Genomic DNA, 24695 nt, shown 5'->3' on the forward strand with positions numbered 1-24695 from the left:
TCTCTGGCACTGGTTCTGAAACACTTGTCTCCCTCAAGTCATCTGTTAATTTCTCTGGCATGGTTTCTATTCACTCTTGAATTACTTATTTATTTTTAAAAATCTGTGCAGAACAAAATCAAAACCATGCTGCTTTGTGCAATTCAAGGGGGAAGTGTAGTAACAGATTACATTATAACCTCCTGCCAGTCAAGTCAGGAGCAATCATACGAAATACCATTACATTTAAGAAGTCCTGCCCGCCTTATTGGTTGTTTTAGCTTTGTAACACCTATTGAATTATTATTTTCTAGCATCTAAAATGTTTAAAATCTATGACACTTTGATTAGTGTACAGAAATTTTTACCACACATTAAACTAGTTTAGCTACAACCATATCTATTTAAGTGAGAGTATGTTCACTGTACTCAGTGGGGCTTAATTTTTAGTAAATATAATCCTGTTAGCCCTTAAATCCTGCTATTAATAAATGTATTTATTTAAATTTATTTATTTATTTAACTTCTTTACCACTGATCTGGCTGCCAGGCTACTCTGGACGGTTTACATATTAAGCCAAACAATTCAAAACAATAAACATAATAGTATAAAATCAAAATAAGGACAGACAGCCAACATTTTAAATAATTATAATAAAAATAATATAAAATAATAGCAGGCCTGATTTGTTAAGTTCAGTCACTGTATTAAGATGTTGTAAGGTCCGGGAGGTGGGGGCACTGCAAGTTAAACCACAAAAGCCTCTAGACTGCGAGGTTGAAAGACCAGCAGTTCGAATCCATGCGGCAGAGCGTGTTCCGTCGCTTGTCCCAGCTCCTGCCAACCTAGCAGCTTGAAGGCATGTAAATGCAAGTAAATAAATAGGTACCACCACTGTGGGAAGGTAACGGTGTTCCGTGTCTAAGTCGCGCTGGCCACGTGACCACAGAAACTGTCTATGGACAAACGCTGGCTCTATGGCTTGGAAACAGGGATGAGCACCACCCCCTAGAGTCGGACACGACTGGACTAAATGTCAAGGGGAACCTTTACCTTTACCTAAGGTCCGGGAAGGTCTGTCGAAAATAAAAAAAAGTGTTTTTAACAATGAAAGGAGAAAGAATGAGGTATTGTTTGATGCAACTTGTCTCTTGTTTTGAGTGTTTGTTATCAAATTTGTTTCTCACAATGTCACATTGACAGACACTGGGGATCAGCTCCGACTGCCAACTCTCAATAGCTAAAGCCTCCGCAAAGGTGTCATAAAATTTCAACAAGGAATGCATGCCCTGCTTGCTGCTGACTGACTCCCTTGCCTTTTTTTTCTTTTTTTTTCTTTTTTTTCTTTCTTTTTTTTTTTTTGCTCCCTTTGTCTTCCACTGCTCAGTCTTATCTAAACTCAACGTCGTCGCCTGGAATTTGTAATCCGGTCGGTGCCAGACTCCCGAAGGTCGCGAGCAGCAAGGGCGTCTCGCGCACCCAACTGCACAACCACTTCAGGGTCAACCAGCCCTGCCCTGAACACGTGCCTATGGAAGAAGGCAAACCTACAAAGCCGGGCAGTTCGAGACGCGCCGGGCAAGCTTCCTTCGTAAGAACGTCGCGGAAGTGACACAAGCCCTTGCGGCTCTGCCGCCCAATCGCGTCGCGCCTTTCCGGTCTAAGGCCCCGCCCTTTGCGTCAGAGGAGGACAAAGTCATTGGGGAAGGGTGATTTTCGGCCTTTGAGTAGAGGCGCCGCCTGAGGAGTGGAAGAGAGGGGGATTGCCGCCATTTTAGAAGGTGAGTCCCTGGGAAGGTTTTCTGGCGGGTCATACCGTTCGGTCCCGCCACCGCAACTCAGTGCTTGAGTTTGCCCCTGGCTGCCAGTGAGGTAAAACGCTCTGCACGCGGCGGGGTACCCGCTAAGCTGACTGTAGCTTTTCCCCTTGCAGCTTTCCTGTCGCCATGTTCTCCTCCGTTGCGCCGCTCGTGCGGCTCAACCCATTCCACCTTCCTCACATGCAGTTGCAGCAGGACAGCCTCGCTTTGAGGAAGCGCCCGGTGGAATCGACGGAGCCCTCGTCCACTCGGCGGACTTTGGCGGCCGCTTCCGCGGAGGGTGAGTAGGGGGCCGAGGAGAAGGCGAGCGCGTTCACATTCTTCCCTCCCGATGTTCTTCTCGTGTGTAGGTCTGTACTGTACTGGCGCTTTGGCAAAGAGGTGGCGGTTGGACCCAGCCTTAGAGGACAAGGAAGGTCATTCACCTCTGGCTTGTGCTGGTTTCTACTGGAGGCTCGTCCCTGGTTGTGTGACGTGTGTCCCTTCAGCCCTCTGACCCTGCCTCTTTGGCCTAGGTGGAGGAAGCTTGCCATACGACCTTGGGGCTGGAAGGCCATAGACCGGCCCATGTCTTGGAATTTGGATGAAATTCAAGAAATTTGGATGTAATCCAAGAAATTAGACCACCACCCACGTCCAAAGTGATTTAAGGATGGTGTGCCTGTTTGGTAGAAAATGGCTTCCAGGGGTGAAGAAAATTCCTTTTTGGACCACTAATTTGTAGTATATCCAAGCCGGCATGCCCACTGCCATGTTTACTCTGGGATTTTGGGAGTTGTAGTCCAAAAAGTAGATTTTCCCATATCTGTGGGGCTGTTAATAGTAATTAGTTGGTATACAGTTTCCTCCCTGATGTTAGTTTGCTGGAATTAGGTCACAGTTAGAATGACATGGAAGGAGTGAATGGGACTTAGAATTGTGACTGGTATTGATAATTGCTGCACTCTTAGATATTCCAGGTGATCAGTTTTGAATCTTGCTTGTACTCTGCAATATATTTGTCGTATTAGCATGGGTTATTTTGCTGAGTATCTTCCTCATTCTGTTGCCTGGAAATTGTTGATTCATGGCAACTGGACTTCTTCATATAAGAAAGAAGTTCAGTTGCCATGACACAACCTCCAGATAACCTCACCTGGATAACTGAGAATCTTCACAGATACACTCTATATGTTATGTTACTATTAGCAATGAAGTTGTTTTGACATTTTCAGACAATCATTCTCTTAAACTTGATGCCAATGCAAAAGTGCAGATGTTGTTGATACCTGGTATTGAAGCAGGTGTGAAAAGTTTTGTCCAGTTAATTATCATATTAGAAAATGAATAGTAAAAAGACTTGCTTAAGTTGACCTGTAGCTACATCATAAGGTGGGAGGGAGGAACCTTGGTGTAAACAAAATATCAGATGCACTTAGAACTAGCAGATTACAGTATATTGAAATTTTAAATATACTTTAATGATTTGCCAACTTGTTCTTATTTCTTTTTTTAAACAGAAGAATATAGTTGTGCATATGGCTCTGGCAGGTTCTTCATCCTTTGTGGCCTTGGTGGGATTATTAGCTGTGGTACCACGCACACAGCGTTGGTTCCTTTAGATCTCGTTAAATGCCGAATTCAGGTTTGATTGCATGTCAGATGGAACAAGTTACATAGCATGATAAAGTGTGAAACTGTACTAAGTTTGGATTTAACCCAAAGTTTGGATTTAACCCAAAGAGGTGTATTTTTTTTTTAAGAGTTGCATGTGGGGTTTGCTTAACAGCATGGTGTGTCTTGTCTTTTGCTACAGAAGAATACAGTTGTGAATATGGATCACTCAAGTTTTATGCTCTCTGTGGTTTTGGTGGGATCCTAAGTTGTGGTCTGACACATACGGCAGTCGTACCTTTGGATTTAGTGAAGTGCCGTATCCAGGTTTGTATGTTTTCAAGCAGTAGAAGCCTTCTTTTCAGTTCCTTGGAATGAAATATTGGATCCTATTAATGCAGAGAATCCTAATATAGTGATAAAAAGACACAAAGGAAAGGCTCGGCAGTGATGCTGAGCAAGTGGATCATTGTTCTCAAGAATGTATAAACACTGTGTTTGACATAAATGTTTGTCATAAATTTGTCTAATTTTAAAATTAAGGCTAGAATCAGAGTTATCACAAGTGATATTTGGCAAATTAGCAACTGGATCAGTGTCTTCTGAAGAATGTTTCAACAGATTGAAATAAACATTTGTCTTAACTTGTTCTAAACTAAAAATTTAGACAAGAACCAGAGTTACAGTATTACAATTATATAGTATCTGGCAGGTTAACAATAATATCTTATAACTGTTCTTTATACAGTATGTTCATGAGCTGTAATTTAGTTACTCAAAGGAATGCTTCCAGACACAGACCTCTGATAGATATGTGTTCATATTTAAGATAGATATCTCTGGTTACATTCTGAACCTTTACAACATGTGTGGTATAGAGACTAAATGCCTGTTTCATATGCCTGGGTTTTGGAGTGTATGTACTGTAAGACTTAAAAAGCTATTTAACAGGTATTAATATAATATGCAGACACATGGAACATTTTGCGTTAAATAAGGTTAAATGGAGAGTTTTGTAACTTTAAGTGATGTAGTGGTACAAAGCAGTTGCTGTGTTGCAGATCAAATTAAACTAGTTGGAGAGAAAATGTGACAGTTTGTACTTTTTAGACACCATGAGTTAACAGGTAATTGCTCTCAGACAAACATATATAGAACTGCAGCCATAGACAATGGAATATATACATGTTGAAACTTAATATATCTAACATTTATTATCTGCTTCTAAATTTGAGAAATTTCGGTAGTAGCAAAAATATAAAAATTCAAAACAATATTATAGTAAACACACAGGAGTTAAATGAGTTTAAATTCTCTAGCTTTTAAGTTATGTCAGTCTCTGTTTCTCATTGTATGATTGAAGATGTTACAACCATAAGGATGTAGTAATTAAACACATTCATGTATTATATATGCAGTTAAACCCAGCAGCTTTAAAAACCTATAAGAAAAGTTTTCATAAGAAACTTGATTTGTTGTTTTTCTAAAGCAAAGGTCTTGAGGAAACTATCTTGACTGTATGTGGCCCAGTATGCTCTACAGAAAATATAATCCTGCTCATACTGATGTCAGAAAGTCCAGAAAGTAAGAGGAAAGTGAAATGGAACAAGTCAGTAGAGGGCAACATGAGGTAGGAAGGTAGAACCAGACTATTGAAGCATTTATGAAGTTTGTATTATACAATACCCGCATACTGCCAAAACTGTTCCGATTTGTTTTGTAATCAAAAAAACCCACAATAATTAATGGATTTTTGCTCTTTGATTATGTGCGGTTAAGTCAGAACTAGAGATGGGGGTATTTGTATTCGTATATGAGTACGAATATTCCCACACAGGTGGCAATCGCAAGGGTCCAGCCCCATGGGGCCAGGCGGTCCACTCACTGATCTCCCATTGCTGTGGACACAGTCATTTTCCAGTGGCTTTATAAATTGCAATCAGCTAGCCACTCCTGGCAGGAGGTGGGAGGACAAGCCTCGCTGCAAGGTTGAAGAGTGGCTCGTAGATCATGAGCTGCAGAGCCATTGGAAGAATCCTGGTGTCTGCAGCAGCTGCAGATCAGTGAGTGGACTCTCGTTATCGCCACCTGTTGGGGATATTCATATACGAATACCCCCATCTTTAGTCAGAACTAATAGAGTTTCCATAGTATTTAAGGAGTGGTTTTACCAGTTCGATCCCTCAATGAGTTTCCATGACAGACCCAGGGAATTGACCCCAGGTCTACTGAGTCCTAGTCCATTACTATATCCAATACACCACACTGAGTAACAGCTCTTTTCTGAAGACTGTGAAATCCAGTTAGGCCTAACTAGAGTAGACCGTTTAAATGAATGGCACTTGAAAAATCAACATTTTCATAAGCTCCACTGATTCAACAAGATGGGACTAACAGTTGGATTTAGCATTTATGCATACGTTTCTGACTACTAATGCATGACATCCCCCCCTTGATCCTCATTGGTATTGGTGGAATTAAAATTTGAATGCTACACTGATGCTTCCTGCCTCTTTCACGCTTTCCAAAATTTCATGTTTTTTTCCATTTTGCTAGTAGTTTTTACTAGAACAGAAGAAAATACTATTCCTATACCAACATTAATTTAGTGTGAGATGTTTTATTTAAGAAATTCGACTGTTTGGTAGTGACATTGGTGTCTATTCCAGAAATACACTTCGAAAGCAGTCCTGTGCAGATTTGAGTTTGAAACTCAGAGCTGCTACCTTAATGTGTATCACAATTCCCAGCCTACCCCATTAGGATTGTATGCTGGTGTGTTAGTATTCCATTGCAGTTTAGGTTTGATAACTTCCCATATTCATGTTGTATAAAATAGCTTTTAGAGATTTCCACATCTGAGGATCTTGTACAGTACTTGCCTTTCTCTTTGTGCCTTCCAGCTTACCACACCATTCTCATGTCTTTTATACTTTGCTTCAGCAAAGTCCTGTAACTATACCATTCCCCTTTTTCCTTAGGCATTAACACTCCTTTTCTGTTAACATCAGTCTTGTCCAGTTCATACTTTTCCTAACATCTAATTTCTCAAATGAAACTTCTGTCATGTTTATGCTCTGATCAGTGTACATGGCTAAACTAAACTGGGGGTATAATACACAAGTACTGTACTTAAAATGCTTGCTTTAACTGACTTTTCGAAACTTGTTTAGGTGGATCCACAAAAATATAAGAGTATCTTCAATGGATTTTCCGTTACTGTCAAAGAAGATGGTGTTCGTGGCTTGGCAAAGGGATGGGCTCCAACCTTCTTTGGATACTCTATGCAAGGACTTTGCAAATTTGGTTTCTATGAAGTATTCAAAATCCTGTATGGAAACATATTGGGAGAGGTAAAGGTTTTCTATTGCAGTTCCTAGAACTATCTTCACTCTTTTACTTCAAGGTAACCTGCCCAAAAGAGGTAACAATTTTATTACTTGCAATTTATTTCAGGAAAATGCATATTTATGGCGTACATCATTGTATCTGGCTGCATCTGCCAGTGCAGAGTTTTTTGCTGATATTGCCCTAGCTCCAATGGAAGCTGCTAAGGTTCGCATTCAGACACAGCCTGGATATGCTAACACATTGAGGCAGGCAGCTCCAAAAATGTTTGCGGAAGAAGGCTTTTGGGCGTAAGTATTGTTAGCAAGGGGCAAAAGCTTGTCTTGAATAGTCTGATACTGGGCCATTGTTTGTTAGGTAATCTTCAATAATAGATTGCCTCTTCAGACAGTGGTGAATGATATAACAACTCTTATTTAGCATGTCGTAAATCTGAAGTTTTATGAGTCAACATGCTCCCTTAGATCCATCTTTGTTTGATCTCTCTTATGCTGAGTTCTGCTTGAAGCTTTGGTTTTGAGCAGTTCCACCTAAGAGGGATTAGCAACTTTATGGTTGTACAGTCAAAGATGCTTGAGTCATTGGCATGTGAGAGTAATATACCTTCACTCTAGTCTCATGTTCTGATAGAAATGACTGTGTCATTTTTGACTGTCAGGATTTTGCTGGAGTGTGGACATGTTTATCCATTCTGAGATTAAGGATTAGAGGGATTATTAACATCCATTTTTCCTTCTGAAAACATTGTGTTTCTAATTTTATTTGAAGTCTGATCTGTTTGGCTTGGAGGAAACTTCATAATAAAACTCAAGTTCCCATGACAAAGTGCCAGTAAGCTTACAGTAATGTTAAAGCAAGTTTTTCTAAAGTGGAATCTGGAACAGGGGTGAGCAAAGTCAGACCACAGGGAACATCAGGATCTCCAGGACCTTTTAAAAAAAAAGGCAAATCCCATCCCCTAGAAATTTATTTATTTATTTAATTTAAATTAATTTATATGCCACCCACTCTACCCAAAGGTCTCTGGGCAGCTTACAACAATTTAGAGATAACACTTTGGCATTTAAAGGCTATTTTACTTCCTTGAACTTGTTTTAGTCCCCAGAGTAACTTGTTTTTAAAAACTGGAAGTAACATTTGGATGGTTCATTTTTTAAAAAGAAAATTAGAATTTCTTGCCTAAATCAGATTGCATAGAGAGGAGACCTAACATTTAAATGACAGGTTTATCCTTGGGGTTGGGCCTGCATTTCTTGAGTCAAATTTTCTCTGGGGGTTGATGGTATATAGCTTGGCAAGAGCTAGAGGAAGGCAGAATGACTGCTAGACCCTCTGAAGTTGCCACTCCTGATCTAGAGTGTGTGTAAGTCATGTTGACATGGTTGTTCATGACCATAGAAATATGCCATATTTTAAGTTGGAACGTTAGCCTGGTTGGCTAATACTTATCTATACTAAAAGCCTGTCCAGCCATACTTTGAGGTCTCAGATGTTGATGATTTAGATTTATTAAATCTGAACCTTCAAGATGCAAAATACGTGTTTTTTTTCTGGTCAGCATAACTGGATAAACATAAGTTCCTGGAAGTATTCAAAAATAGTTAAAGATATTTAAAAATAAGTTTCTTCATTTTTTTCTTACTTTGAAGTTTCTACAAAGGTGTTGTTCCATTATGGATGAGGCAGATTCCATACACAATGATGAAATTTGCTTGCTTTGAACGAACTGTGGAAGCTCTCTACAAGTATGTTGTCCCCAAACCAAGAAGTGAATGTTCAAAAGCAGAACAGCTGGTTGTTACATTTATAGCAGGTTATATTGGTAAGAATGTTTTCCTGACTTCTAGAATAAAAATATTTACTCTCATACTTGGATATAATAAGTTTCCATAGCTTTAATAAGAGTGACTATTAAATTGTCTAACAATTAATTAGGGTTTTGAATGATAAACATCAAAGTAATGTAGGAAATGTTTCACTCCAGATACCATCCTGGCCAGCAAGAGCTACAATAGGTGATAATGAGAGAGGCCATTCAGTGTCTGGATGGACAGGAATCTAAAACTCATTCCAAAGTACCTGTTTCGAGAGGGCTCTGCCTCAGTCCTAATGTTCACATCTAGCTGTGTGGCACTCTGCATCTGTGACAGAGCCCTCTGGATTTTGAAGTCTTCAGGGATGTAGGTGCCTTTTTGTAAAAGATGTGTATTAACATACTTTCTGTTCAATAAATAATGAGTAGATCTTGTCAGTCCATAGTAGCTGAGGGCTAGGTTGTTACTGAAAGTGAGCTCATTGATATAAATATATATGTGTGGATTCTTAATTCACATTGAACAAATCACAATCAATTGTGTAATTTATTTTCAGCTGGTGTCTTCTGTGCCATTGTTTCACATCCTGCTGATTCTGTTGTATCTGTATTGAACAAAGAAAAGGGCAGCTCAGCTGTTGAAGTGCTAAAGAGACTTGGGTTAAAAGGTGAGCATTAAAAGTGGCATTTGAACTATGAAAATGCATGTATGTTTCTTATTACTAACAACAGTGTATGTTTCAACAGGAGTATGGAAGGGTCTCTTTGCCCGTATCATTATGATTGGTACTCTGACAGCACTACAGTGGTTCATCTATGACTCCGTGAAAGTGTATTTCAGGCTTCCCCGCCCACCTCCACCTGAGATGCCAGAGTCTCTGAAGAAGAAACTTGGTCTTATTGAGTAGATGAATCAAAGACTGAATGGCTGATAGTAAAACATGCAACTTTACACACATGGCAATGTAGAAGAATAAAACCTTACCAGCTCAGGCTGCAGTGTTGTCACTATTGGTCAAAATAAACTACAAGAATTACTGGTGTTTAACATGGTGTTTCAGTTCTCGGCCTGCAGAAGAACGTAATGTAATGCCTAAGGAAGCCAGTAAATTCATAGAGAAAGGATATTGAATAACTATGGGCTTTACCCTAAATTGCTTTGTTTTAAGGTAGGTTCACCAAGTTGCCTGTCCTCTTGTATAATTATTTCCAGTAGGTAATCAAGTTGTTACTTTATTCTAAACTGTAAACATGGTCACTAGTTTAGTTACATTTGAGATGCTTGTAAACATGGTCACTAGTATAGTTACATTTGAGATGCTTGCTGCTAAACCATCCATGGTTAAAAATGAGGTGGCAATATAAAGTCATCTTGGTTTTATTGATGAGGGAGGCCATATGTACACCCACTGGTACATGAAACTATTCCAACATGTGTACTATGTCGGTTATCTGTATCCAGTTTTTGGCTCATGTGAAAAGACAGCCTTGTTCTGTGTATGGACCTTTGAAGACATTGTACACTTTTAAACAGCTAGCTGGCTTTTCTGGGGGTGAAGTTAAAGCAAGTTAACACAACTGTCAGCCATTTAGACTAGCTTAAAAAAGGCTGTATTTTTAATAGCATACAAAATTACAATCCATTTCCACTATTGTCTCCTTAGACTTCAAATATATTATAATTGGCCATCACCACGGCTTCATAAATTATTTTCAGACATTAAATCCACCTTCCCTTGTTCAGAGGACAACAGAGGCTTCCTCAAGTCAGAACAGATCCAGACAGAGCCTTGGAATAGTAAATTTTAAATTAAAAATAAAAGGCAATTGGTGATGGCAACATGAGTCCCACACGAAGCTATGTCTACAGAATTCTAGCCAGTGTCATTCTACTAGCAGAAATCATTGTACTCATGGATGCAAAACCTTGGGAGGAAAGGGAGAATCCAGTGCAGTTGCCAACTGTACAATTAGTATATTTTTACAGATAGAAAAACAAATGCACCACTGATTTACAGCACCCGGTATTCCCAGGTGGTCTCCCATCCAAGTACTAACCAGGCCCAACCCTGCTTAACTTCCAAGATCAGAAGAGACCAGGCACTTTCAGGGTGGTACGACCATCAGCACCACTGATTAAGGGGGGGGGGGGGGGAAGTCTAACAAAGCTCCAGTGGTAGACTGTTTCGTCAGCATTGCATTTTATATAGACTGAAGGCTTTATCATTGTCTACATGGGGCCTGAAATACTAGTTAATCTTAATTTCAGCCTCAATTGACATTAAATTGGAGAATTTCTTATTCAAGAAAGCAATTTCCTTCTGTCTTTCCAGCAAATCCTCAAGTAGCCTTCCTATTCTTAATGTTAGATCATCTAACATTGGTTCCAAGTGTGCTAAATTTTTCTTTAAGTTGTATACTTTTGGTTTTAAGTCATTTGCAAAGGCTACTGTAGTCAAGACTTTGACTCTATCACTTTCCAGATCTAAAAGCTTAGTTGATTGCTTATTAAAGTCTGCATTTAACACAGATATCTTTTCCATAATGTCCTGCATTTGTCGGGCATTTCCAGACGCAGTGTTCCTTAGTTCGGTAGTCCTGTCAATGCTGTTTGTAAGAAAATTTCCTATACTTTGTATTGTAGTCTTTTCAACTTTATCTACTTTATCTTCCAGACTATGTAGATTCTCTACCAATAAGGTCACATCTGTTTCAAGGCCTGAAATACGTCTAATATCAGTCTTCACAGTAGCAATTTTTATAGAGAAATCCTTAGTTACAGAAGCTGTACTCTCTTCACATTTAGTAACTGCATGAAGTAGAGGGGTTAGGTTTTTCTTGAGTTCTTCTTCTTGAAGTAACCTATTAGACCATAGTTGCATGGTGTTCACCTCTTCTTGTAGATGCTTCATCTGAGCAATTATATGGTTATCTTCCAAGTGCTGCATTAAACTTAGTGTCTTTTCACACTAAAGATTTAAAAAAAGTTGATTAGAAAATTGAATTTAAATTTCATTTCATCAGCTTTGAACAGTTAATCAAATTAATACAGAAGCCAAGTCCTGTTTTGTGGTATTTTCCACCATAAGCATGCACAAAGAGAAAAGATTTCAAAGTTTCACAGGTGCTGTTTTCATACCTTAAACAGAGGAGGTAATATAGCGGATCTCACATAAACAAATTGTATTTTGAACATTTAAGAAAGGAAGCATTTGTTCCAAAATATCTATGTCAAGAGTCCTTTCAATTTGTTCACTGAGCAGCAAAAAAAGAAAAAAAAGGGAAAAAAAGCAGAAAGTAAGATTTACCCTCAAAGCAGTTTTGGGTCTAATGTATGGTTACAAATTGGTTTGAATTGTTATTTAAATCTTGTACACATACAGCAAGTCGGTTTCAGTCTTCTGGAAATTATGATATTGGATACATACTGTCTGGATTTTGAAAAACATTTTATGTGCTGTCAAGTTGGAACTGACCTATAGTGATTCTAATAGGGCTTTCAAAGGCAAGTGAGATATTTTAGGAGTGGCTTTGCCAGTTTCACACCCCCAGTGAGTTTCCATGGCTGAATGAGTATTTGAATCCAGTCCTTCCAAGTCCTAGTTTATCCCCTTTTCAAAAAGCTATAGGAACTAATGTTTCCTATGACCAGCTTCTGCTGCTGGATAGGTAGTTGAGTTATTGTCTGGATAATCCCTATGGATTTTGAGTCATGATTTCTTGTTCTCTCCACCTCTTTCTCTGCCAAATTGCTATTTAGGCTAGTATTTGATTAAACTACTGAAAAGATTCAAAATTACAAAAATAATCAATCATGGAATTATTTGTAGAATGAAGGGTGAATTGTGGAGAATATTTTAACATGAATCAAGTCCTTGCACAGGATTTCATCTGTCACACTGACTTCTCTGAGCAGCAGGCTTTATAGCACAATCCTATCCATGTTTATGTAGTGGAAAATTCACTGCATATAATCAAGGTGACTCTTGAGCATGTTTTGCTTTTCTTGATCATATTGCTGTACGACAACATGTTCTGGAACAGGATTTTTCAAAAACAATTTGGGAAAAAAGATGGCAGCTAACCAAGGAAAAATTAAATTCTGATGGATTATATTACCTTTTTCAAATGTACCATATGTTTCACTTTTTGTTATTGGCTTTTGCCAAATGATAAAAATTAAGTCCCAGAATGCTGGCCTTACATAATGTCTTACCCATCAAAATTCTACTTTTATCTTCTACAAAGAGCTGTTGCAATTAAAAGCTGTTGCTTTTGAGCAACTATAGATGAATTAAAACAAATAACAAAACTAACACTACAATTAAACAAAATATGACAGTGAGAAGCAATAAAGGGAGAGGTAATTTATACTGAAGTTGTACAGTTACATAAACCTTCCATCAGCTCTCATTAGTTAGCTCCTTGCTTAAGCTAATGCTTAATTATAAAAGTTTTAAAGTTAGTACTGCATGAATTTCATGAAAAAAGCAACACTTTATTCAATGTCATGTATGGAGAAGTGCCACAACATTGCTACATACAAAATTAATGTACTGTACTGACTTCAAAAGGCTTCTCAGTGGCCAAAATAATTTTAGCTCTGCCGTTTCTTTATCTGTCCAAGATAAATTGCACATTTTAACTGCCATCTCTTTAGTTAACTATTTAAATGAAGATTAGTATCCAGCTACAAGTCTCCATCCTACCCACTACTATGAAGTACAAAATCATTCTAAAAGACTCATTTTTGTGCAGGACAGCAAGATGTGAAACCTTGCTATGTAACTGTACATCTGTAGCCGTACTACACAAATATCTTGACATTGCAACAGAGTTAGACAAAAACAAGGAAGACTGACTAAAAGATTTGGAGCAATTCCCAATGAAGAAAAACCTGAAAGTGGGATAAGTAGCTTGGAAAACAGTAAGTACAAAGCAATGATAGAGGTACAGTGGTGCCTCGCATTACGACGTTAATTCGTTCCAGTGAAATCGCTGTAGAACGAAAACATAAAGAGAAATTAAAAAACCCATAGAAACGCATTAAAACCCATTTAATACGTTCCGATGGGCTGGAAACTCGCCGTCCAGCGAAGATCCTCCATAGGGCGGCCATTTTTGCTGCCTGTGCAGCAAGGAATCCGTCGCAGAAAACAGCGGGGGACCATTTTGTTTACCCGGGGGCCGTTTTGAAACTGCTGATCAACTGTCCGAAAATCGTTTTGCGAAGAATCGGTTCCTGAAGCAAGGAACCAATCATCGCAAAGCAAAATTCCCCCATAGGAAACATCGTAAAGCGATCGCAAAAAGTTCATTGTAATGCGGTTTCGCCGTTAAACGGAGCGATCGTAAAGGGAGGCACCACTGTATAACATTAAATGTGGAGAAAGTGGAGCTTATTTCTGTCAGAATACAATGCAAGGTCACCAAATGTGGAATGTAGGAGACTCAGGACAAACTATTGCCTGTAACAGTCTGAATTGTGGAATTTGAAACCACAGAATATATTTAATACACACCAACATGGATGCTTTAAAAGAGGATTAGATGAATTCGTGACAGGCCAGTAATAAGGACTAAGTCTTGATAGCTGAATATTACTTTTAAATACCAGAAGCAGTCTCTCAACACTTATTTATTTATTTATTTGATTTATACCCCGCTCATCTGGCCTAAAAAGACCACTCTAGGCAGCTTCCAGTGTAATATAAACAAAAAAATACATAAATCATTATAACATACACATACAAAAATAAAGTAAAAATAAATAAAGGGAGAATCAGAAAAATCAGGTATTAGCTGGAGGGAAGGCCTGAATGTATAGCCATGTTTTTAATTGACTTTTAAAATACTCAGTTTTGGGAAGCATAAGCAGGAAGGTGCTATTGTAAGATTTCCTTAGACATCTGGTTGGCTATTATGGCAACAAAATGTTGAGTTAGCGAATTCTGGCTAATAAAGGAAAATGACTTGTTTGTAATATTGTTATGTGCTCACAAGGTTAAAAAGAAAATAATAACGGAACAATAATTAAGGCTTAGTTGTTAGGATCATTTTCCTTATTCCCAGTCACCATGTATGGCTGTGAAAGCTGGACAGTAAAGAAGCTGGTAGAAAAAAAAATGATTTGTTTGAAATGTGGTGCTGGAGGAGAGCTTTCAGATGCCCTGGAATGCCAGGAAGATGAGCAAGTTGGTCCTGGACCAAATCAAACCTGAACTATCTCTGTAAGCAAAAATGTTAAAAGAGACTGACAATGCTGGGAAAGGTTGAAGATGGATTAACTGCCTAAAGCACTGGTTCTTAACCTTGGGTTACTCAGGAGTTTTGGACTGCAATTCCCAGAAGCCTTCACCACCAGCTGTCCCTCCTGGGGTTTCTGGGAGTTGCAGTTCAAAAGCATCTGAGTAACAAAGGTTAAGAACCACTGGCCTAAAGGAACCCACAAGCTTAAGTATGCAAGAGCTGAGCAGGACAGGGCATTCTGGAGATCACTCATTCACGGAGTTGCCATATGTTGGTGACTTGACAGCACGTAAGTTGTCTGGAATTCTTTAAAAGTTACTAAGGATAGTAGGAAATTCAAGAGAAAAACATTGAACCCAATCAACCTTCTACAAGTACCTGCAGCTGTACCCTAAAAATAGTAGAAATTAAATCCTACTGAACTTAGTAGGGGCTTACTTCTACATGAATAAAAGGGCCCAAGGTGATTTACACCATTAAAATACAATATTTCAAGCAGAAAATAAAGTATACAATACTAAGAAGGCTCAAAGACACAAAAATGATAAAAGCAAATCATACATAAAAAAACTACAAGCAGTAAGGCTCAACGATCCATTTAAAAACCTCACTCAGGCAGCCAGTCGCTGAGGGAAGGCTTGCCTAAAGAGAAAGGTTTTGCCAGCTTGTGGAAAGACAACAAAGATGGTAAGACACAAACCTCAAGTGAATCATTATAAAAAGTGCACCATATTGAAATATGTTAATTTTCTATTAATGCTGGGGGTATAACTAAAATTTACAATGCTCTAAAACTGGTTCTCCACCTTGGTAACCCAGTTGTTCTTGGACTGCAGTTCCCAGAAGCCTTTGACACCAGTTCTGTTGGCTGGGGTTTCTGGAGGTTGCTGTCTAAGAGCATCTAGATCAGTGGTTCTTAACCTTTGTTACTCAGATGCTTTTGAACTGCAACTCCCAGAAACCCCAGTCAGCACAGTTGGTGGTGAAGGCTTCTGGGAGTTGCAGTCCAAAACTCCTGAGTAACCCAAGGTTAAGAACCAGTGATCTAGATTACTCAAGGTTGGGAATCACTGCTCGAAAAGAACAGTTCTCAAACTTTATAGAAGTTAACTTTGCCAAACCATTAAAATAACATTTTGCGCCACAGCTAAAAGGAACAGGAGTCTACTGATTTGATAAATCAATATTATAGCATGCATCCCACAAAAATAATTGCAAAAGTAGAAAAGTATAACAATGTACTAGAGTGCACCAGCTGTGAACAAGAGATATCTTGCACCAGCAAAAATGCTTTTTAAGAAAATACTATATATGATTTTTTTTCTCCATAACATACAGCATTATGATCCAGCACAGTATGGTTAGTACAAAATGTGCCACATATTCTGAATTATAGACAGTTTTTCTAACATACATTTTGTTCAGTAAAAACTTTTATTATGTGCTTCATAAAGTTGCACATGGTAGATTAATAAGTCTCTCGCAACCCAGAGTAATAATCTTGTCTCCCTTTCTTTGCTTCTGAGACTCCCGTCTTTCCCACTGATTTTTCCCCAAATCGTTTTTGTGGGTTTTTCGGGTTATTTGGCCGTGTTCTGAAGGTTGCTCTTCAGAACACGGCCAAAGAACCCGAAAAACCCATAACAAAAATAAATCCCTTCAGAGCACTATATCAACAAATTCAGGCTTAAAGAAAAAGGAACAGAATTGTTATAAGCAAAACTGTAACTTCAGATGTTCTAACACCTACCAGTTTCTATTCAAAGTCTCAATGGTTCTGCAAAGTATTCCCCCCCAAACGTCTCACACATCCAACTGCTGTTTACCTAGCAACACCTTTGTGAATGCTAGGAATTCTGCAAGTAGATAAGACACCTTCAGAAGGACAACTGAGCAGACATATGGCTGTAAATAGCTCTTAAAGAGGGCCGGGGGAAAGACCAAATAATAAGGGGTAAGAAAGGGACCTAACATACACCTAACCAGCACATTGCCAGCTTGAGTTTTTTCAGGAGTTCCTTGCCCTAACACTGGAACTTTACCTCAAAGGCAACATGACATTTTTAGCTGTTTTCACCTGCACTACGAGCAGCTCTTTTATGAAGCCAATTTCCTTGCAAGTCTAAGCCGCCTGAAATTATTTTGTGTTACAACAGGGGTGGATCAGAAAAGTACACTGTTGCTGGAATACCCCCTTATGTCCCTCTCCAGAACTACAATGAATTTCAGAGTTAACATCTGGGATGCTGGTTGTGGCACAATCTGGGCTAATTAGAACATCTGTGTGCTTCAACTTTGTAAGTCTCAGCTTTAGTACAATGCTGTCTTATCATTCCTGTATCACTACTATTCAGGATCAATCAATCACTTCTTACCATTCCCACGATGGTTGTTTTCTTCTATTGCTTCCACTGCAGATTGTGCAAAGTCATGATTTTTTTCTTTTGACTCAAGTGCTCCACTGTTTTGTTTTAAGGTAGTGTTTTCATACTCCATGCCTTCAAGAGTTTTTTGTATGTTCATCACATCAGAGATGGTCTTCTTCACTTCTTCTTCTATATGGAACACCTTTATGTTCATGTCCTCCATTTTCTTCTCCATAGCAACTAATTCACTTGATACTCTAAGAACAGAGTGAATGGCGTTTTCTATCGCTGGTAAATGGGTCTTGCACTCTTCCATTTTAGGTTCATAGTCTGCAAGTTTTTGGCTTAGATCTCTGTTTCTGGCTAGCAAATCGTTCTGTTGTTCTTCCAGTTTTCCTGCTGCTTGCCTATCAAACTGCAACTGCTCTTCAACTTTATTCAGTTCTTCTTCCTCTTGCCTATTTAATGTTTTGAGATTTCTGACTGTACTCTCTTCTAGATCTTTCAGTCTCTCAGACAGGGATTTTAGTTTTTGATCTGCTGCATTGATTTGAGAGGCAATTTCACTATGCAAAAGCTTAGCTTCTAAATTTAAACTACTAGTATTTGTAGCTATTGCAGCTTGGCTTCTTTTCCAGGATTCTATTACACCTTGAAATTTCTCACTGATAGTCTGTACATTTTTGGAGTATGTCTGTTCACCATTTTGAATGTTATATATGATGTTACGGAGACTGGATATTTCTTGCTCAAACGTGGTCATCACAGAGACAGATGAAGCGGTTTCCTTCAGAATGTCCGAAGAGGACTCAAACTGCATTTGTAACACAAAACAATGTTCATCTTCATTTAATTACTGAGTTGACACTTCCCTACAGAACTAAAATATCCACAGACAGGCAAGTCATGTTTCTCATTGGATTTGTCTTCCAAATGTTATGACCTACATTTTTTGTTCCACATGATTGCAATTTGGGAGGACTAATAATTTGCCAGTTAATCTATACTCACAAGTGTTACTAAGCAGCAATAAAACTTTATTTTTACAATAATAGAGTGCAACAGGTCTAAACTAACCAGAAACAAAATAAATTCCACTTGTAAATGAAGATAAATTCTTCAGAGTATTTGAGCTAATCATGCAGCATAATGTGTTGCCATAGTGAAGAATGAACTAAGATACATCATGAATTAACTGTGTTACAGCAACACAGACTTTATTTCCTCTGAAAAATTGTCAACGGCTGCAACTTTACTAAAGTATTTCACAAGTCCTGCCCACATATTCTGAAGAATGTGTGCAGGCTGAAGCTTAGCCTGGAGCTAAGAACATCTCAGTGTTCACTAGGCCCTGCCTCTCCAATCCCAATCTCCCCATGAATTCTAAATGTAGAGTTCTGCCGATATTCTGTTAACTATCTCTGTTTAGACCTCACTGCTCTGTATGAAAATCTGGGGAGAGATGGGGAACCACACACAGGCACAAGGATGTTGAGGATATGGCCAGCATGCACACATCCTAACCTTGCACCCTTGCCTGTTCTTCAGAACACATGAGTGAGGTCTAATTATTTTGCTTGCACTGCAGATGGAAAGATAATACTTTATTTTGTAGTGTTAAGACAACTTACACTGGTCTGCTGACTGCAATGTCTCTTTTTATTTATTACTTCTTTTCAGGAAATTTGAGTCTGAAAAGGACAGATATACTCTATATTATAGACCCTAAAGTATCTAAAAGGATATTTCAGTCTACTGCTCTTTTTGTGCAATTTGATGTCATAGATATTTATTTCTAAGATTGCCCCAATGTTCAAAGGGCATGCTTCTAAGTAAGTGACTTTGTAAGACTATAACTTTAGTCTTGCACATACAACAATGGCTTGAAATCCTGTTGTATATCTCCACCTGCGCAATGGGAATCATGTTGTCTGGAGAATTGCCACTGACTAAAGCCTTCCTTCTGCAATGTCGGGGTGCATACTGCTCACAAACAATGTGACAAAAGTTGCATACACATCAAAATTGCAAAAAGAAGCCTTCAATCAGTAGCAGCCTAGTACTGCTGATGATGTATTTTCCATTGTGTAGGCAGACTCTAGCCAATAGGATTTAAGCCCAACTTTTTATAAAACCATAATTCCAAAATCCCATATATAGTTTAAACATAAATACTGCTGAATGCAATAATCTCTAAGATACAAGTGGGCAATGTGCATAACAATGAACCCAACCTAGCTGTCCTTCAATCCCTCCCTGCCTCTTAAACAAAGCAATTTAAATGGCCAAATGCACTCCCAAATCCTCCATATGGTAAAACTGCCCATTGATTCAGAGGCAGAAATAACTGAACTCACTCCCATTTTGGAGAGGAAAAAAACCTCACTGCACCTAAACTAGGACTGAGGGATGGGAACACCAGAGGGGGGAAAACCAGTGCTCCAGTGGTCCTCTGGGGCCAAAGGCAACACAGGTTCACTTCCTGATGCCCTGCTCTTAAGGAAACAGGATTGTGCTATAAAGCAGATTTCCATTCTAACAATTCAGTCTATGCCGTAAATAGTTTTGCTGCAAATTACTCCCAAATATTTTGAACAAGGCACAGTAAGTTTGATAGTGTATGTAACTTAACTTTAAAAGCACTCACATAAACACAAAGTATCATGTCTACAATGGAAAGTTACACAAGGAATATTAGAACAGGCTTGTTTAACAACACATACAGTTGAACTATACAAAATGAAACACAAAATCTGGGTTATTCAGTCATAAATTAAAATTTTCTGAAACATTCAAAAATGTTTGTTTGTTTTCCAAACAATATTTTAAAACAAGTGTAAAGTTATTTTTAAATTTAAAGTCCACATCATCAAGCATAAGAGAAAGAGATTGGATGTGTCCACAAAAAGCTCACATTAAAAAAATACAAAAGATGTGTCCACAAAAAGCTCACATTAAAAAAATACAAAAGTTAGTCTTTGTAAAAAGACGTTTTTGTCTTTTTAAACTTTTTATTTCTATTTTGCTTTTATCTGTACTGTTTGCATAGACTAAAATGGCTACTGCTTCTGCAACTGCAAATAAAGGAGTCCAATGCGTTCAGGTGAGCAAGTAGGCCCACAAATGCAGTCCTCTAGGTCACAGCCTATTGAAGCAATTTTCCCCAAATATTTTTTTAACATTACAACATTTAAAGGTTACTAAAATGTCCTGAAAATATTAATATGTTCTTTTAATATAAACATATATTAACTGGGACATAAATTCATGAGATCTGCTTCCAAAGAAGCATGTTAGACTGCAGGTGAAATCAATTTAGAATAAAATCTTACCTGGAAGTGTATAATCTATTTGAACTCAATAATATTTTAGCTTACTTGACACATAAATGACATTAGGTCTAATAATTTGGACTGATGAAATCAATTAATAGTACTAAGGTAAAGGTTCCCCTTGACATTTAGTCCAGTCATGTCCAACCCTAGGGGGCGGTGCTCATCCCCGTTTCCAAGCCGTAGAGCCAGCGTTTGTCCAAAGACAGTTTCCGTGGTGACGTGGCCAGCACGATTAGACATGGAATGCCGTTACCTCTCCACTGTGGTGGTACCTATTTATCTACTTGCATTTTTACATGCTTTCGAACTGCTAGGTTGGCAGGAGCTGGGACAAGCGAACGGAGCTCACTCCATCATGTGGATTCGATCTTACGACTGCTGGTCTTCCAACCTTGCAGCACAGAGGCTTCTGCGGTTTAACCTGCAGCGCCACTACGTCCCCTACCATAACCCAAAAAAGACTTCCCTGAGAAAAATGCATTTAGTGCTGGCTGTAAATCTTTAATATGTACCAGATTTTAGAGAAATTAAGAAAGACCCACAGTGTCCATAATTCATTCTGAATTATTACCTTTTCAGACATTATTGTAATCTTATTTTCCATGGCTTGACATTTTACAGCTTCCTGCTTTAGTAAGTTATACTTCTCCTCCACAACAGCCAGATGAGTCGACTGCTGAAAAAGAAACCTGGAAAATACAGAAAAACAAAATCAGCAAATACTACTGCTTCTCAAAGATTGGGGGGGGGGGGTAAAGCAAATAAGGATGGGTAGGCACTCTGGGGACTACCAATACATGGATCTGCACTGCACAAGCCATATCTTTGAAAATCACTTCTCTAGGCTTCTCAAGAAAATCCTTTAACATTCCTTCTTTGGTGTAGCATCTTCTCATTCTTTTGGAATCTCACCCCAGTCCATTTTCAAAGTTAACAGAAAGCTGATTAAAGGCTTCTGAACCACCTCCAACAGAAATGAAATCTGAATAGAAAATGTTGTAGTGCTGAGCTTTGTTCTGATAACAAAGCCTGGTTCAGAATAATACAAGCTTCCCAGGAAAGCCACAAAAGCACAGAAGCAGGGGGAAAGGATCAAGTTCAACCTTGGATCACCTGGTCAACAGCAAAAATAACCAAAAGGAACTGTTCTGAACCAGGTATTTTTGCCTCCTTGTGGGTAAGCCATGAGTCTGCCTGTCTAAGGAAAACTTGCAAAATATAGACAAAAATTATATGAATTAAACACATCATGAGAAGAGGAACAAGAAGAATTAAGCACACTTTCCTACTGATTAGACAGGAAAAACTTGAGGAAAACAAGTAGTAGTTTCAGCTCCCTTGTCGTCCCCTCCTCCTCCTGCCTTCACACTTTCCCAACATCAGGGTCTTTCCCAGGGAGTCTTCTCACAAGATGGCCAAAGTATTAGAGCCTCAGCTTCAGGATCTGTCCTTCCAGTGAGCACTCAGGCTTGATGTCCTTTAGAATGGATAGGTTTGTTCTCCTTGCAGTCCAGGGGACTCTCAAGAGCCTCCTCCAGCACCACAATTCAAAAATACATATACTACAACATATCAGGCATAAAAGCTTGGTCCTTTGGCACCATGTATGAATGAAGTCTCCCTGGAAAAGACCCTGATGTTGGGAAAAAGTGAAGGCAAGAGGAGAAGGGGATGACAGAGGACGATGACAGTGTCATCGAAGCTACCAACATGAATTTGACCAAACTCCGGGAGGCAGTGGAAGACAGGAGGGCCTGGCGTGCTCTAGTCCATGAGGTCACAAAGAGTTGGACACGACTTAACGCCTAAACAAAAACAAATGAATGAAGTATCCCCATCTTCCTCTATATATCAGATCACAAAATTATTTTTCAGGTATACCCCGCCATGCTTATCATGAAGAAAAAAACAGTAACGAAAACAAATGCTTCAAAATCCACTGCTTCCTTGTGACCCTCTTTAATACAACTTTCCCCAAATAGGTGACTTCCAAGAGTGCTACATTTTTTACCATCCATAACAATGTAACATTGCCCAAGGCTGATGTGCATTGTAGTCCAATCTGCCCAGAAGGCACCATGTTAGATAAAGCCGCTTATCTGCTGAAGAAGGATTCTAGACTTTGATTAAACTCTCCTCTGTCCCTCTACCTGAAATGGTACCCTCAGATCAGTCACTGTCCATGAATCTATTGAATTAACATAAAAGGAGCTGCTTTCTGAACTTTACCTTACTCCAAATTTGTCCGTATCTCCATGATGGAGCACATTTTTATGAACAGTTCAGTGCTTAATTTCTCTGCTATAGTAAGCAGAGACATGCCATTGTGCTGATGCATGTCCCAGACCAGCTAGGCTAGTTGAGACACAGTACAGTACTGTACTTAGCTTAAGTGGAGCATGCACTGAATACCATTTCCCCAATGCAGCAAGTAAGAAGCTGGACAGTTAAACACCATACCTAACTTGAAAGCACACATTTAATATTTTCCAAAATGATTTACAAATGGATATAGATGAAGACCTACAGACAGAAAAGCCCACTCCATAATGAAACTATAAGAGCTAAGGCAATAAATGTGTTTATTAGATTGCTTCTCCATCTTTTGGCTGAGATAAAGTGGAGTATTTATTAGGCATGGAATAACATATTAAAGTGAGCTTCATATTAAATAGCATGGGTTATAAAAACAACATTTTTGTAAGACTAAGAATTTATATTTTACAGTTATTCTTCAAGCATTAATTAGCTATCTAGTCCCAACTGTTATGATATAGATTACTTACGATCACTTTTGCATAAATATAAATATGACCTGGTTCACAGTGATTTATGTATCCAAGCCTAAGTATATTTATTCAGAAGTAAGTCATGATGAACCAAACAGGGTTTATCCCGAGCAGCTGTACATATAATCACAGGTTATTTCCAATTTTAGAATTGTTACATATAAAAGACCACAATTTAAGGTTAAATGCAAGCACAAAATTACCACAAATTATGCAGTTGTATTTTTCATATTTAGCAGAATTGCAAGGGTCAGTATACGCAGATTGCAATGGATGAGCATCAACATACTCCTGCCAAGGCAGAGGCTTGTTGATCAGCAATGCATTTTTAAAATCCCAAAACGACCTACAAACAAGCTCAAATACTAAGAAATTACCTTAGGCTCCATATTTACAGCAACCTACTTCCCAGAGATAAAAGGGCCTAGATCTCAAACTTCCTATTACAGTACTGTACTGTACTTACCATGTGAGCACTGCACACGTTATAAGGGCCACTAAACCTGAGGCCGTTGGTGGATCCATCCACATGGACTTTTTACTCACGAATCCCGATTGCTCCTTGTCTTGGTCTTCATTTGTTCTGGCAGAAAGGTTAGCTGTCCTCCTTCGCTTCACTTCAGGCATGTTTACAATGTTTTCATACAGAATCTTTGCCCGGACTCAACAGAAGGGGGGAAAAATACAAGTTTGTTTCCAAATTCTGCTTTTTCAAAACTGGCCCGCTGTACTTTCACTGCAGGTAATCCCAGCTTTGTTCAGTCCTAAAGATACCTACACTACTCACAAATGAGTTCAAGAGAATTCTTAGGATTTTTATTCCTAGGTAACGGTCTTCAGGATGTCAACCTGAGATGGCATAACCCTTTCCCCCAAAATACATTTCCCCCTGTAACTACCCTTTTTATGTTGTTGTTTTTGCATGCAAGTTGAGCACTCCTCGTTACTTATTCATCAGAAAAAATTGGGAGCGAGGGTGGTGCTGTGGGGGAGTGGACGGGCTCCCCAACTTTCATTCCACTCCGCAGAACTTCCAAGACACACGCTATACAGTAGCTCCTCCTCGCCAGGACCGCCTGCCACGTCACACCTAAGCGCGTGCACGCCGGCTTCCCAGCGCGCTTGCTTGCTTGCTTGCTTGCGCGCTCGCCCTCCCCGGGCACGAGCTCGGCGCAGAAAGGCATTCATGAGTGGGGGCGCGCGCGCGCGCGCGCCTTTCCTGGTTCTTTCGTTGGCGCGGCACGGGCCTCCCTTCCGTCTTTGTTCACCGGGGGCAGCCTCGTGGCTGCCTCGCGCCCGGGAGCGCGCCTCGTGCCTCCGAGACTTTCCGCCAAGAGGCTTGCCTTTCGCCTGGCTCCGCCCCGGGTGTTATTATCTGCACATCGCCCCGCTTCGCCTTGTC

General features: G+C 39.2%; 1 protein-coding gene, 1 non-coding gene and 1 pseudogene across 3 annotated transcripts; 2 read left to right on the top strand and 1 right to left on the bottom strand.

Annotated features, from left to right (window-relative positions):
* The first annotated feature begins 1621 nt into the window (after positions 1 to 1621).
* SLC25A3 (solute carrier family 25 member 3) lies at positions 1622 to 9602 on the top strand. 2 transcript variants are annotated; one of them, XM_020803317.3, is made up of 8 exons: positions 1622 to 1761; positions 1914 to 2080; positions 3300 to 3424; positions 6567 to 6746; positions 6850 to 7031; positions 8391 to 8563; positions 9112 to 9222; positions 9302 to 9602. In XM_020803317.3, the coding sequence occupies exons 2-8, from the start codon at positions 1927 to 1929 to the stop codon at positions 9460 to 9462; spliced, it is 1086 nt and encodes a 361-aa protein (XP_020658976.3). In that variant the 5' UTR covers positions 1622 to 1761; positions 1914 to 1926; the 3' UTR covers positions 9463 to 9602. The 2 variants fall into 2 exon arrangements, with proteins under 2 accessions (XP_020658976.3, XP_020658975.3); XM_020803316.3 differs by lacking the exon at positions 3300 to 3424 and adding an exon at positions 3596 to 3720.
* LOC140707933 (small nucleolar RNA SNORA53) lies at positions 7191 to 7422 on the top strand. The gene has a single exon (XR_012088062.1). It is a non-coding gene; the product is annotated as a small nucleolar RNA SNORA53 (small nucleolar RNA).
* A 961-nt stretch (positions 9603 to 10563) lies between the features above and the next one.
* LOC140707822 (5S ribosomal RNA) lies at positions 10564 to 10682 on the bottom strand (annotated as a pseudogene).
* Positions 10683 to 24695: the final 14013 nt, after the last annotated feature.

This window comes from Pogona vitticeps, chromosome 5 (assembly GCF_051106095.1).
Source record: "Pogona vitticeps strain Pit_001003342236 chromosome 5, PviZW2.1, whole genome shotgun sequence".
Taxonomy (NCBI): Eukaryota; Metazoa; Chordata; class Lepidosauria; order Squamata; family Agamidae; genus Pogona; species Pogona vitticeps.